The 15257-nt window shown below is 47.9% G+C and overlaps 1 protein-coding gene across 1 annotated transcript in view; it reads right to left on the bottom strand.

Moving 5' to 3' along the window:
* The window catches only part of LOC117001523 (hydrocephalus-inducing protein-like), a 79294-nt gene that overhangs the window by 39258 nt on the left and 24779 nt on the right, over positions 1-15257 (bottom strand). Inside the window, exons 10-21 of the mRNA XM_033069938.1 lie at positions 14722-14821; positions 13755-13873; positions 12354-12577; positions 10911-10978; positions 8505-8737; positions 7618-7718; positions 6633-6768; positions 5865-6185; positions 4993-5145; positions 2980-3218; positions 1666-1906; positions 1268-1408 (exon numbers count right to left, since the gene is read on the bottom strand). Of these exons, the coding sequence (XP_032925829.1) occupies positions 1268-1408; positions 1666-1906; positions 2980-3218; positions 4993-5145; positions 5865-6185; positions 6633-6768; positions 7618-7718; positions 8505-8737; positions 10911-10978; positions 12354-12577; positions 13755-13873; positions 14722-14821 (2076 nt within the window). The remainder of the gene's footprint in view (positions 1-1267; positions 1409-1665; positions 1907-2979; positions 3219-4992; positions 5146-5864; positions 6186-6632; positions 6769-7617; positions 7719-8504; positions 8738-10910; positions 10979-12353; positions 12578-13754; positions 13874-14721; positions 14822-15257) is intronic.

Genomic DNA, 15257 nt, shown 5'->3' with positions numbered 1-15257 from the left:
TTCTGCTGTAGCTCACATTTTTCAGCCCCAGAACTGCATATATCTCTATTTAACCTTTCTATTTGTGTCTACCTTTCCAGGAGATTGTTCTTTGGTAGTAGATGCTTTTTGTGTTCAGAAACTACAGCATCCTCTAGGGGACAGAGAAACATTGCCATGTACAGGTGAGGGACTAGGTCCCTGAGAGGAGGTGGCTGCTTGAACAAGATCTAAAGCAGAAAGTGAATCCAGAGCATTTTGTCTCCAGTTTTGTCTCTCTGTTGGGCAGAACAGCACTTACATGATTGTCACTCACACACAGACAACCTTACAACCTTGCAACCTCTAGCAGCCTCATAAAAGCAGTTCATCTGCAAAATGTGTCCTGCAGCCCCTGCTGCAGGGACAAGGTGTCTGGTCTCAAAGCTGTGATCAGCCTAAGCTCCTCCCTCTCTATGCATTGTGCTGGTCTTCCTGCATGGTTTAGAGAAACCAGAGACTTTGGGAAACTAGTTCTGGATGTACTGATATCAGGCAGGTGCTGTGCCATCGTATGCAATAAATCAGTTTGTGTGTGTGGCATCGAGCAGAACCCAGGCAGAATCAGGGAGAGCTGAAAAGCTTCTTGTTACACTTGAACTGCCTGTTCCAGGGATTCTGTACTTCAGTGGAAACATGGGAACCAGAGGAGAGGCCTGAAACTACAGAAAACAAATCACAAAACCTCATCTCTTTTTCAGACAATTTGCAGCAGGGGTAAAGATGATGCTGGAGTTGGAATCCAGAGACTAAAGGGCACCTGCCATCACTGCAGCTACAGGATGCCTGTGGGTCCTTTGAAGCAGGTGAGGCTTAGGGAAATGCATAGAGCTATACCATATAGCTATACTGTAAAGAATCCATGCCAACAACAGAGAAAGGCAAAGAGACACAGGAGATTATTGGTTTTTTCTTGTCAGCCTGAGGAATTCACAGGGATCTCCATTTTTCCCAGCTTTCCTACAGCATCAGTGTACAGACATCACCATGCCTTGGATGATCCTCAAAAACCTCCCTGTACAGTGAGCAGAGAAACTGGCATTTCTCTGAAAGTGGCCATGAACCCCCTTGGCAGTGTATCTATAACTGCAATTTTACATTGGGGAAGTTAAATGCCAGTCTCATCTCTAAAAGCATCTTCACACTCACTTTACAAAGTGCCTCAGGAAGACTAAAGAGGGGCTTTAACACAAGCACACCTCCTGCTCAGTCATGCTGTTAAATGCCAGGATGCAATACAGGGACTTACCTTCTCCACCCGGAAAGAGATTTGTCTGGCTGATATTTCTATGGAAGGATCAATAAACTTGCAGGTAACGGTTGTTTCTATTATCTTCTCCTTCCTTCTGCCTTTCATGACAGCTCCACACACCACAGAAGCCTGCACCTCCTGCATGCAAGAGTCACTTGTCACCAGTAGGTGGTGGCAGGGCATCCAGCAGATACCCTGCATTGGCTCAGCACCCACCACCCACCACAGGCCCTGTTGTTGCCTCAGCATTACGGTCACTGCTCCCTTTTCTTCCTGTGATGCAGCTTCTTTATTCTGCACTCAATTGTCTGTAACACTGCACTCCAACATCAAGGGACAAGCCCAGGGAGGGAATCTGATGGTTTTCCAAGTTCAGTCCTTGGTGGGGACCTCACCTGCGCCCTGCAGGAGAAGCCTTGCAGCACCACGTCCGCAGACTCGCCTGGCTGCAGCTCCATCGATGATGGCTCCAGCCCAAATACGGGGCTGGTATGTTTGGAGTTCTGGGAATGATCTTCAGTCTTGGGGCTACTGAGAGCTGAGATGCTGTGGCTGTGATGTTTCACACTCCAGAAGAGCCGATGGAAATGGTGGCCCCTGTTTGTTACTTTGAACCGATGAATACAGGGAAGGAAGCTAGAATAGAAGCCAGGATGGAAAATAGTATGGGAGTAGCTATTTCCCTGGTCATCAGATTGCTAGCAATGAGCAATCTGAGGGGTTAATAGCTTGGAGACTGTCTTCATTTCCAGCTCTTAATGTGGATCAGAAAGAGTGTCTGATAAGCCGCTCTTCTGAAGTCATTATTGCAAAGAGAAATATGTTTATAATGGTAATGTAGCATTTTCCAGGCCAGGCTGACAGGACCTGGTGTTTTCCTCCAAAAGGTTTGTTCTGAGATGATTCATACTGTTACTGTATTTTGTATTAATCTGTGCGCAAAGCTGTTACTGAATGTTTGAGATCCTGCACTTGGGGACCTTGTGTGTGGGGGTATGATTGCAGGCATTTTTAAAAACCAGCTCGAAGGCAGTTTCTGCCTGCTCCAGGAAAGGAAACGAGGGGAGCAGGGCCTCTCCAGTTCCTAGCACCTTTGGTTTTGCACTGGTAGCCATTTGTATAAACTTCACTTTGAAACTGTTTTGAAGTGAACTTTGCAAACTCTGCTGGCAGTGAAAAACCTAGACAGGTCCTGGGCAGAGCATGGCCACAGCAGAGCCCATGAACAGCACAAGGAAGCAGCGGCAGCAGTACTGCAGACCCCACACAAACCAGCAAGTTTCCATCTGCTCTGGAACTGCTCTGCGGGCTCCTGCCTTCCTGGTGGGGGTTGTTGCTCTCCTGTCTCTTTGTTCCCAGAGGCCCTGCTTGCCTGGGAGGCTCCATTTAGGAAGGGAAGGGTGTCCCTCAGCCACATGGAGGGACTGCCTCATCCAGATGCCATTTTGGGAACCTTCTCTTCTGGGAAAAGCCTGCGAGAGCATTACTTGATCAAGTCAGGACATAAATTTATTTGAACTAAAGACAATTCAGTGGCTATTTAGCAACTGGTTTCCCCTTCAGGGGCTTTTGAGGGTATCTAAAGGAACATCTGCCTTTGTGGAAGGAGTCAGGGCTTTGAACACTGAAGCAGATCTTTCCTGAAGGACTACAGGAAAACTACTCCTTGTTGAGACAGGAGGAGTGGTGGGAGTGGAGAGATCTCCTACCTGAATTGATATCCCAAGTTGAGTACTGGGCTGAATGGTTTGTCTGTGACAATTGTGGTGCCAATGCCCACAGCCCGGACTGAGCAGGCCATCCAAAGGGTGTTCCAAATGAACAGCTGGATAGCATCAGTAAAAACCCCAGTGTCATCCAGGGTTGCTGTGACAGTCACAGGAACCTCACCCCTAGCAGGGATCACTCCTTCTCTGGGTTCAATGACGTAGCAGTGGGGTTTGTAAGCCTGTGAGACAAGCATAATATGCATTTAGGATGGAAACCATACACCCTGGTCTCTTGTGGGACATAAGAAAAGGAAAGACTAAAGTGGGGGAGGATAAAAGTCATAAAGCCTTCTCTAAATTTAAGCTACAGTATTAGGCAACAGCAGAGTTTACACAACCTGTATTTTGCCCTCCTTTAATGGACTCACCTAATTCACCCACTTTTGGCCAACCCGAGAGATGCTTATCCTCAGGAGAGTGCTCCTTCCCTAGTATTCCTCTGGAGTATGTGCCAAGGAAAGCTGCTTTCTCTCTCCTGGCTTCTCAAAAGGCTCAAGGCCAGAGGAAGCCAGGACTGCTCAAATCCCAATCCAGAAAACACATAGCTGGAGGACCCTGCTGAGAGCCTGAAGAATAACTCTGCAAAACCACTTGAGCAAAACCCCAACACCAAACAATTCTTTCCTGAGGGGCCATCAGTGCTTCTCAACATCCCCTAAAGGACTGAAGCCCTCACTTCTCACCCATCATCAGCTGTAGAAAGGTGCCCCAGCACGCTCTGCTTTGGAAAAGTCACCTCTGAATGGTTATAGCAGAGCAGGTAAGCAGGAAGCAGAAAAAGCCCTGCAAGACAAGCCCTCTGGCCATGGTGTGGCCTTCCCAAGCATCTTGTCCTCTGGTTTCTCATGCACCTCCCTCTACAGATGGGACAAGAGAGCTGCAAGGGAGGGAGGAAAGGCCTTGCACCAGCACAGCTGCACAGACACAGCTCTGCAGGTCCAGCCCTGGTACGAGCATGTGAAACGCATCCTTTTTACATGCCAGGCGCACCCAGCCAAGGTGCATTGCTCCCTGCAGAGGCTGAGGGCAGGATTTCATTGTGGAGTTAGGGAAAGCTGTCCTGGAAAAATCCCCACTTTAAGGTTGCATTATCCCCTAACAGCTGGGAAAGCATCTAGAGAGAGGAAATTTCATGCCCCTCCTCCTTGGCCCAGGAGGCTAAGCCTGGGCTCTCCCACATGGCCTGATGCTTTATCGAGGGACACAAATAAGTCCACAGTATCAGATTTTAACCAGCTCCGCAAGTTCAACACACCCAACATGAAGAAGAACAAATCTCAAGACCCTCACAGATCTCCCCCTCTAGCAGACATCTCACCCAGACCCAGCCTACAAGCCCTTCCTGGCTGCACCAGCCCTGCTCCCCCTGCCAGGGGAGTAGCCCAGCTCCTTCTGCCCTACGCAGCCTCCACATATTAAGCAGCCTTTCTCTGCACCTGGTCCCCAAAGATGCTCTTCAACAGCACAGAGATCAGAAGCTGTGGGGGTGCACAACCCCCACATGTCTTTGTGTGGATAAACAGTCTGAGGACAGAGCTTGCACCCTGCTCTCTACTATGAACAGCACTTTGGCACAAAGCAAATGTAGATGGAACAGGGAAACCACAGGGAAATTCATGCTCCCTGGGGAGCAAAGGACCACAGGTTTCTCTTGATCTCAGAGCTCCAAAAATGTGACATGCACAGCTAAAGACCTTCCATAAAATTAAGGGAGAACTTGTGAACACAATCCAGACTAATTTCTGCTCAAACATCTCTGCACTTGATTTCACTGAGGGATGCCCCAGCCAAAACCACTCTAGAGCCAGGTTCCTCTTGCCTCACTCAGATGGAATATTGGAGTATCTTGCCTCCTCTCACGGAGGGTGATATGGAAATCTTGCATATAAAAACCAAGTCATGGCTGCTACTGAGCAGTCAATTTCCCTGGAAAACAGCCCCACAGATACTTACCACCTGTATCCTGAAGTCTACAGGGGCAAGACCTTCGTTGAAGAGGGTTAAACATTGTGAATTAGGCTCTAGTGCTTGGATCCTGCCAAAGTCTATATCTTTTGGAACTGTGTAGATGTCTGCCAGCCGTCCAGAGCTCCGTAATATTATATTCTGTTCCAGGAAGCAGGCAAGAATGATTAAAAAAAACAAACAAAACAAACCAACAGGTAAACCTAAAAAAGCTTAAACAGCTCAACCCCGCTTTAGTTATTTCTTTAGGGACAGCTACCTCTCTCCAGCTGGAATGCTGGGCTTCTGGGAAAAAAAAAAAAAAGAATAACTTGTTCACCTCCAAATTAAAATTGATTAACGTAAGAGAAACTTTCAAACTAGAAATTGTTGGCCCCAAGGTAAAAGCTTTGCAAGAAATTTCTAGTTAAGACCAGGCTACAATTAAACAACTGATTATGCTGGTGGGGAGAAACCCTCCTCATTAAGGTAAGTAGCCTGATAGTTGAAAGCAACTGTTTTGTCAAACTTCAGGTTCCCTGGCACAGTCTACACTGCCTGTCCTTCCTGTTGACTGATTTACATGCAGTGCCACAATGGCCCAGGTTCAGATGTTTGGTGTCATCCAGGGAATTTGGCATCATCATTTCCATATGTTTTAATATAAATTTAAATCCTTGTAACTACTCTTCAAATGCCAGCTTTCCTTTCTTTTACAGAAAGCTCAAGATTCCCAGAAGTCTTCTGACATTCTCTTTTGTGTTCAGAAAGATGATAAGACATTTAAAAAGAGATGTTTCCAAGGTTAATAGCATTTAAAAGATTAATTAACTAAATTTATCCTTGATTCCAGTTTAGATGAACTACATTCTGTGTCAGACACTGAGATTACCACCTATAAGGCATGAACTGTTTATGCTACCAATCCCTTCTGTCTGCCACAGCAGCCTGTGCCTGTTTTCCCCAGAAGAATCCCTGTACACTTTGCACCCTGCCAGGACGAGTTGCACAAAGGCACACACTCCCCTTGCACTCACCCGTGGGTTTTTATGATCCCCAAACACGCCGATAAGACCATCGGTCCGATGCTCGCCCCGTGTTTGGACTTCGATCACAACTGGAATCTCTGCAATGCTGTGAGGCTGGACAATCCCACAGGGTTTGGGGCTGGAGTAGAACACAGGAGTGTCCTCCTCGCGATCCTAGAAGGGACAGAATCAAATGCAATTTCAGAGGGACCTCTGAAGAAACTTTAAACTCCTTAACATCCACCATAACAACAACTTACACACATTTTTAAAAATACCCAGGACAAAGGTAAAAGGCACAAATAAGATGCAAGAATTGTTGGCTTAGCATTCTCAGGGGGTCCTGCAAGGAGGCTGTCAACACAGTTAGAGGAATCTGTGGAGGCAGCAGCTTTTCACAGCCCTCTAAGATCGCCCACAGGAAAACACTCTGAAGACTAGAACATAAACTGTTTCCTCAGGAGGTTACACTGCATCCTAAAGTTTACATTTATGTAGGATCCTCTTCTCAGCAGATGTTTAAGAATGAATAGAAACCAGCAATGTCTGATTCAAACCCTTTTTTTCCTTAATAATTTCCTCAATAGTATTTGCGAGGAGGAGGTAGATGCGATGCCAAACCTGGGGAACAAGCCCGTAGCAGCCAGGAAAGTCACCGGAATTCCTAATGAAGAACTTCCTCTTGTATGGCACCTTCAGGAGGCAGTCAGAGTAGTCCTGGATTTGGGGGCACACTCGCAGCTCAGGAACGACACATCTGGGCAAAGAGGTGACCCCAAGGGAATCAGAGATGCTGAGAGAATGTTTACCCTTGAAGATTGTGAAATGGAGCATAAGACATTTGTCACTGTCAAACAGAAATTTCACAGCCCTACAGTGATAAATTGCCTTCAAAGTCTGTCCACTCAAACATGTCTTGTCAAGGAGGGGCAAACCCTGAGAGGCAGCACCCAGAGGCTGCCAAGTGCCCTAGGCAGAGCACTTTGTCCCACAGCTGCCTCAGCCCCTCCTTTACCCAAGAAGGCTTGCAAGGACTCCTGTAACAGTTCCCAGTGATCCATGAGCTCTAGGAGAGCCTTCCCAACAAGGATCAGTGCTCACCAAGACTCGAGGAACACACAACTAGTGTCTCAGTAAAAATTACTCCCTTCTCTCCCATGGCACTTGGGCTGCCTGAGAACTCAGCTGTTTGCCCCAGCCTTGGAGGGCATGAGACACCACCTGCCACCGGGTGGGCTCCGCTGGGCTCGGGGCTGCTGCAAGCTCGCAATTCTGGGTTGGCAAATTTCCGAACTTTGTGCATATAGAAGGTGCACCAGACTATGAGGCGCACTTCCGGGTTCGGACCAAAATTTTAGTCAAAAGGGTGCGCCTTACAGTCATGAAATTACTGTACGTCATTCCTGGTCCCTTTAGAAAAAGGCCCAGGACCGTGCTGAGCTGTGAGCAGGAGTGCTTTTCACCACAGGCTGCTTTCCAAGCACTGCTCTTTTCACATCCAGCTGGGCAGAACATGAGGTCATTAAACAGCCCCTCGCTGGGAGCTGCAGCCAGCAAACCCTGGTCAAGGCAGTATGCAGAGGGAGGCCAGGGAAGTTGCTGATACCTGGCTGTGACAGTCAGTGATGTCACTTCATTGCCATAACCCTCCAGGTCCACCAGCAATCTCCGGTAGAATGTCATCATGGTGTTGGCACACAGGGTCACCTGGTGGAAGAGAAGAGCAGTAAATTCTTCCTTACAAAAGATCATTACCTACATGTGATATCCTCCATTTCTTGTTTCATGGCAAAGAAAGGGAGGATTTTGCCTTAATTCTTCTGCTGCTCCAGTCTCTGAGAGTAACAAAAGCCTTCTGGCAATACCATATTTGTTAAACACACCTTGCTCTCAGGGCATAGGTCAGCTAAATTAAAACATTAGACAAAAGCTTTACGCACTGTATTCAAATTAAGGCGCCAATTTTTTCATTGGACTACAATGACATAAATGCAGAGGAAATCTGCTGACTTGAACAGACTGAATTCAACTTTACAGCAGGAAACTGAAGGAAAAGTGTGGCCCAGCAGGTGCTGACCAGTTCATGGCTGCAGAGTGTTTGTTTTGTCTCCACTGGAGATCCCTGCAGTGAACACAAATCATTCTGCTCCCCAGGAGAAAACAAATGAGACCAAGAAGAAAAGCAAACTGCTTTATACAGTGACATTTCTCTAACAGCCACCTTGTGTCTTCATCCTTCCTCTGCCCCCTTGCAATCAAAGAAATTGCTCTCATAAACATAAGAATAGCTGCAGTACTTGACCATCTGGTACATGATTTCACAGCTTGTGATTTTGGAAACAAAACAGTGCTCCTTGAGAAATATCCCGAGTAACCCAGCTAACAGAAGCCTCAGGCCAGTGCAGATCTCTCCCTCAGACGATGCTCAAAGCTGGCAGCAAAGCTGAAGCCCTGCCACACTGCAGTGAAGCTTCAGCTGGACTCTTCCCATACCTCAATATCCTGGTATCCGTGGGGAAGGATGGTCCCTTGGCTGGGATTCACTGTAAACTCCCTTGGCTCCAAATAAAAATGAATTCCGTCCCTCCAGGATGGGTCATTATGCTTGTGTATTTGATCAAAGCTACTAACAGCAGGCTGCCTTCCATCCTGAGAAATGCGGATATTGAATGTCAGGGACCCTGGTGAGGCATTAATGAGGTGACACTTCCTGGTGCAGGGAAAGCCTAGGAAAAGGAGACAAATACCCATTTTGGTACCAATTATGTCACAACTCTTGGTGGGAATATCTTGGTTAGATAAAAATGTGATTGGAGTTTAGCTCTTTATTATCTGAATTACAGCTCTCTGAGAAGCTGCATGAGAAATGAACCATCACTTAGATCCCTTTGACACTGATTCCAGACAGTAGCCTTGAAAATGCCCACTCTTAGCCCTGCTGAAAACTGCAAGCTTCTCTCTTTCTGATGGGGAGGAGCTTCCTCACCTGCCCCAAACCAGCACCAGTCATTTCTCTCTTATGAGTGTGCACCCACACCGAGCATTTTCTCTGAAAATTCAAGCTGTAAAATTCCCTGTTAAGTCTGCCAACACTCCCACCATTTTCAAGATATAGAAACAATGAGTCGTCATTGAGAGAAGCTACAGCAAAAGAAAGTGAGGATGGAATTAGGAACTAGAACATGATGCAAACAGCTCTAAAGCAGTTTCTCTCTGCAGGATCCTTAAGGCATCTCTTGCTTTGGGCCAAACAGACTGAGCAGGTGACAGCTCAGAGCCCACTCAACTGGAGGCAAACCCGAGCTTTGCTTTGAGATTAGCAATTAGTAACCATGTCCCACCTCACCCAGAAACCTGGACATCGCACCCATACTGCTCACTGGGATTGCTGCCTCCAAGGGTTTACCCGGCTTTAGCTCTGAGATTTGCTTTTCATACTGAAAAGCCATGCATGGTGGGGATGTCCTGCAGAGCCCAGACACCAGCCACAACCTGCTCTGCAGTGGACATCTGGTTTGGCTGGCCAGCTCTGTGTGGAGGAGACTTCTCCCTGGGCCTGCTCACCAAGAGTCATTTGAACACAGATGGAAGGAAAACCAACTGCAGGCACAGGCCAGAGCTTCCCAGTGACCATCAACAGTGATCACTGCCAGTTCCAGCAGTGACTGCAGCAGGGAGGCAAGCGAGGCATAAAATGGACAAACACGGATGTTAAAACCTCAAATAACCATATGCAGACAACAATCAGCAGTTAAAAAGAAGCAAAGATAAAATAGCTGCCTTCAGCTGAAGAGACCTTAGGAATGAAATCGGATTAAGCAGGATGAATCTCCTGTTACAGAACAGTATTTCTACCTGTTGCCTTTCTTATTTCATTTATTCAAAAGGCAACTTAAGTGCCTCAGTGGTGATGGAGGGTGGGTAAGAAGCAACTCAGGAAAGGCAATTGGTTTTCTTAAAAAGTTCATGGACTTCACTGTTATGGGTTTAGGCTACGTAGTGAATTTTCCCCTTGGTCTGGGAAGGGCGATAGAGTTTTGGGGGGTTTTGGCTGTTGGGGGTTGGCTTTTCTGTTCAGGGTTTTATGGGAGTTGTGGCGTGATGCCATGGGCGGTTGTGAAGTTGGACCTGAGGTTTTGCAGGGAGCAGACCTCTCCTTCCTTCTGCTCAGGGATAGGGAAACCCAGCCCCATGGTGCTTAGGGAGGTTTGTGTGCTTGGCCCCGGCACCTCACTAGGCTGCAGCTCAGCACCGTGATTGAACCTGCCTGCCTTCCCCGCTTCTGCCTGTTGCCATTTGGCACTGCCGAGATCTCCTGTTGCCCGTGAGTTTGCAGAAGCAGCAATTTCTTTCCTTCCCTCCTTCCTGCCTTCCTTCCTTCCTGCCTTCCCTGCCAGTGCCAGCTGGGAGGGGATCACTGCCCTGCCAGAGCCCACAGCTCCTGCTGCCTGTGATCGTAACTACACCAAAAGGGAAAAACAGTACTTGGTGGGCTGGAAACTTCTATTATTGCCTTGTTGTCTGTGCTGTCCTGATATATTCTAGTAAAGAACTGTTAGTCTTTTCCCATATTTTTGCCTGGAAGCCCTGTAATTTCAAAGGTACAATAATTTGGAGGGAGGGGGTCATCTTTCCATTCCAGGAAGATTCCCGCCTTTCTTGGCAGACATCTGTCCTTTAAACCAGGACAGAGACACCAGAAAATACTGCCTGTCTATTCCTTGGTACTATTTTATCTCACAATGGCAAAATGCTACTTGAGGCACCTGCAGCCCTGGAGCTCGCACCCTGAAGAGGCTGCTGTGGCAGAACATGAGTGACAGATGCTTTCATGCTCACATGGTCCATTTTGGAACGCTCAGATCCCTCATGCTGTGTCCAAGCCCAGGGAGCACTCACCAAAGGAAACGTTGCCAAAGTCCAGTTCATTGATGTTGAAGTGTACAGTTGCTGCACAGACACATCCCCTGCAATGAAGAGGACAGAGGAGGAAATGGCTTGGTTAAAGGGAACTGCAAAGCATCCAGCTGTCATGGCTTGAGGGCATAAAACCTGGTCAGGGGCATTGTGGGTTTCAGATCAACACACCACCAGCACAGTGTCCATGTGGACAGGAGGCAGCCAAAGCCCAGTGGCCAGCAGCCAAAGCCCAGTGGCCAGCAGCCAACAGCCACTGATGGGGCTTTGGGCACAGGTCAGGTGGGAAAAGCCCCTGAGTAGCTGATGGTCGCATGAAGGACCCTGAACACACACCCAGACATGGCTCCGTGCCTCAGTTTCCCCATCTGTAATGTGAAAGACATAAAGGTGTCCCCACAAACTTCTGCAACCAGCGTTTATTTGATGGTGGAAGGTTCCATCTTATTTCCAAAATAAAAAAAAAAGCACTTTTCTTACAAAAACAAAGCCGGCATAATTGCTTTTCTACTATGAGCAGACTTAGTCGCCACTTTTCTCTTGCTAAGTAATAACTTTCTTGGGTTTTTTTTTTAAATCTATCTCCCTTATCTTGCTGGTATAATCCAGTGCAGATTGTTTTCGTTTCTTTACTGTCTTGATCCAGGGCCTCCCAACAGAAACAGCCTAGCTCCAAAGCTCCAGAGCAGCCACCATCAGCTTTCCTGCTTACACTACATTATCCTACTAGCACATGGCTCAGACTGGCAGGGACAAGCCCTCATGCTGCTGTGGTCCTGAGGACTGAGATCTGCTTCCCTATTATCTCCCCTTCTCCCTTTTGCTGGGCCAGGATTACCTCTTGCACTGGCACGAGCCCACAGGATGATGCCCATGTCCTTGGGACAGTTCCTGCTGCACAGTTCCCTGTCTCCCACATCAGCCCTTTCCTGGCTGTGGAAAGGAGGTACCAGAGCACTCCCTGCTCAGGAGCTGGGAGCACAGCTTGTCCCCCACAGCATGGCCATGAGAGGTGAGGTGAGGCTGCTGCTGCCCATTGGCGATGGATTATTAAGGGAAGTTTTGAAAACCACTGCTGCTGCTGCTGCTGCCAAATCACCCAGGCTGGCCCATCTCCAAAGCCCTGGGGGCCTTGCTGGCTGTTCAGGTGGGACATCCCAGAGCAGCTACTGCCCAAAGCTGATCCATCCCACTGCGGGCCACAGCCTAAGCAGGAGACATCCCTGCAGGGAGTAGTCACTCCAGCTCCCGGGTACCCACACAGAGCAGCAGGCATCCCCACACTAAAGGGATGCCACAACCAGAGCCAAGATTAGGACTTCAGGCAACACCCGTTTTCTCTGCTCCACCACAGAATGAGGTGGGGTGGGGGGCATGTCCCAGAGACAGGTACAGATGTGCCCAGCAAGCTCCTAGAGTCCTTACTTGATTGTCAGGATAGCAGGAGTAGGAGATCCAGCCACCCTGAACTGGAATTCTTCCTCAAATGTCCCCACTGTGGTAGCATTGAATGAGATCTGGATGGTCTGGATCCGACCTGGTGCAATGATGCCCTCCTCAGGTACAAACTTGAAGCAGTAGCCCAAGTTTTTGGTTGAAGGGATATAGCGGAAGGAAGCATCAATAGCTCCTCGGTTAATCAGTTTCACCTGCAGCAGCAAGAAAGCAAAATGGAAATACATGTGGAATCTTCTTCTCTTTGTGTGAATTATTGTCTAATGATGCAATTAACACCCAGAAAAGGCAGAAGATGCTTTGTGCTACTGAATGCCAGAAGTCAAAAAATAGAACAGGACAAGTTCTGCCTTTGGGTTTTCATACAAAGCAGTGGTAGCTCCACATAAGCAGAGCTACCCTGGGGTTTTCCCATGGACACAGAGCAGTCCACCTCTGGTCAGCACCACCGAGCTCATTCAGACCTGGCCCTGAGAGCAACATGGGGCGATCGCAGCTGTGTAGTGAATCACCACAGAGCTGCTGCTGCCCCAGTTAGCACAGCTCCAACAGTACCATCTACTCATTCACCTTCTCCCATATCATGAAAACAATACATTGATATGAGGCATCAGCATCAAAATGTATAGACAGCACCATCTTTTGGTAGGAAAACTCAGCATGTCTTTCTCTTCCACAGCCAAGCTCTTGAAAGTGTCTGGCATGATGTAGTGCCTCCCTTTCTACCTCTTTCAGTTGCTCTCTTTTTTTTGGTTTTTTTTGTTTTTTTTCCTCCAAACTTGATACTATTGCAGGAGAGGCAAATAGAAAAATCCTTTGCTTTATTCCCAGGAACACTCTTTTTCCAGAGCCAGAGATGCACCAAGGCTGAAATATAGCGAGGGACTGGTCAGCAAGGGGAAGAACTCCCAAGCCCTTTGTAAGGGCCAGTGCTGAGCCAGGAAGCTGGATAGCTTTCCTGTGGCTTCCAGGAATAAGCAGGAGACACTTGACTGAAAATTGTTTGCAATGGACTGAAGCTCAAACGTAGCCAGTTTGTTCCAGTTGCTTCTGAACAGCTCAGCACAAAGGTGCCTTGTGTCTGGACTTGCCACAAAAGCCTCTGAACATGCAGCTTTTTGACCCAGTGTTGTTTTCATATGCCAGGTGATTGTTTTGCAGGAAGCCTCCCGGCTGATCCCCAAGGAAGGCTGCCCAAAAGCAGGGATTGGGGCTTCATGAACAACAGACACACCTTCCTGACTGCCCCCCCAGATTTGATCAGTCCATCAAATACTCCCTGCTCACAACTGCCCAGGTTGGCAGGAATTCCACAGATCCACCAGGCTGCCTCAGGAGCCATCAGGATCCGTCCCAAGCCCTGCTGCTCACCTCAGAGATGTGGCAGGTGTCGACTAAAATGTCCCCAAGGTCCAGTGTATTATAGCTGAGTTCAACCAAAGGTCCTTGACCTTGTGCTGTGAGGTGCAGGGGCAGCCTGCTCTCACGGCCTGGGGGGAGAGACGTCCATTTCAGTACAATAATTCCCTCTGTTATACTGTATTTTCCAGGATGCCTCCATGCTAGGCCCTGACTCTGAGCTGGATGCAACCAGCTCCTGATGCTGCAGGAGAAGATATGGACCCTTCTCTTCCCTCAGGAGATATCCCTTGGGGCTGACTTCCAATTTCTAACCCATTCCTTGGGTTGCTTTCCAATTTTAGCCACCAGTTTGCTGAGTTTAAAACATCTCTGATGTCTTGTAGTGACAGAAGTAATGGGTATAAATTGAAAGGAAGGAAATTTAAGTTAGACATTAGGAAGAAATTTTTTACTGTGAGGGAGGTGAGACACTGGAACAGGTTCCCCAGGGGAGTTGTGGAGATTCCAGCCCCGAAGTGTTCAAAGTTCAGCATGGATGGGTCTTGGAGAAACCTGGTCTAGTGGATGGTGTCCGTGCCCATAGCAGGAGCCTTGGCACCAGACAATCTTCAAGGTCCATTCCATCCTTAACGTACTATGATTCTGTGGTTTCCTTCCTATGCACTTAGAGGAGCTTTGAAATCCATTCAGTGAAAGCACAAAGCTCATAAAGAGTTTGGCAATTGCCAAACTACCTGGCCCAGCAGCACACAACTTTGTTGCCAATGTCCTCAACTTCTGACACTCAGCACTGTGTTCTATTTCCACAGACAGAACTGCAAGGTGACAATTCCCACATAGGGAGAGAAGGAGCTGCTGGCTAAGGGTGGTCCTTCTACAAACACCTATGGCTCAGCCAGGGTTCAGCCACCTCTGGTGTGGTGGTGTCTGGACAGTGGGATGTGATCCAGGGTCAGGGAGCACATTTCTAACTCACCTGAGATGTTGCAGTAAGCCACACATTGATACTCTAGAGCTTCTAGGGGTTTAAAGGTCACCTTGACTTCAGCCGAACAATTCGGCCCGATCTCTCCCTCCTAAAACAGAAACAGACAGCAAAACATTTCTCTTCAAACTTCAAACTTCTTGTTTTCAATGACAGTCCTGTAAGACTTTATTCAGAGCGTCAATAATGAGTGAACAACACAAAGAGCCCAAGGCAACACTCCAAACCCAGCTCAACACACTGCTGGAAGCTCTTAATGCTCAGCTGATCAGCTCCCACTCTCCACAACATTCCTACTGCTCTGACACAAGCTTTTGGTCACATCATGCTGCTGTCAGCTACAGTGGTGTGGAACTGCCACTGTGCACTGGTGGCTCTTCCCAACAAGAGAACATGATCCCCTTTCCTTGGAAATAAAAATATTAGTTTAACTTGTTTTGAAAGAAAGCAGAGGTTGGGATTATTCTAGGATTTACTCCAAGATGAGAAGGGATTTTGCACTGTGCAGACACCAGGCGTTCATCATC

The sequence above is a fragment of the Catharus ustulatus genome, chromosome 11 (assembly GCF_009819885.2).
Source record: "Catharus ustulatus isolate bCatUst1 chromosome 11, bCatUst1.pri.v2, whole genome shotgun sequence".
Classification (NCBI taxonomy): Eukaryota; Metazoa; Chordata; class Aves; order Passeriformes; family Turdidae; genus Catharus; species Catharus ustulatus.
The sequence above is the reverse complement of the archived record's forward strand: the minus strand, read 5'-3'. Positions and strand labels throughout refer to the sequence as shown.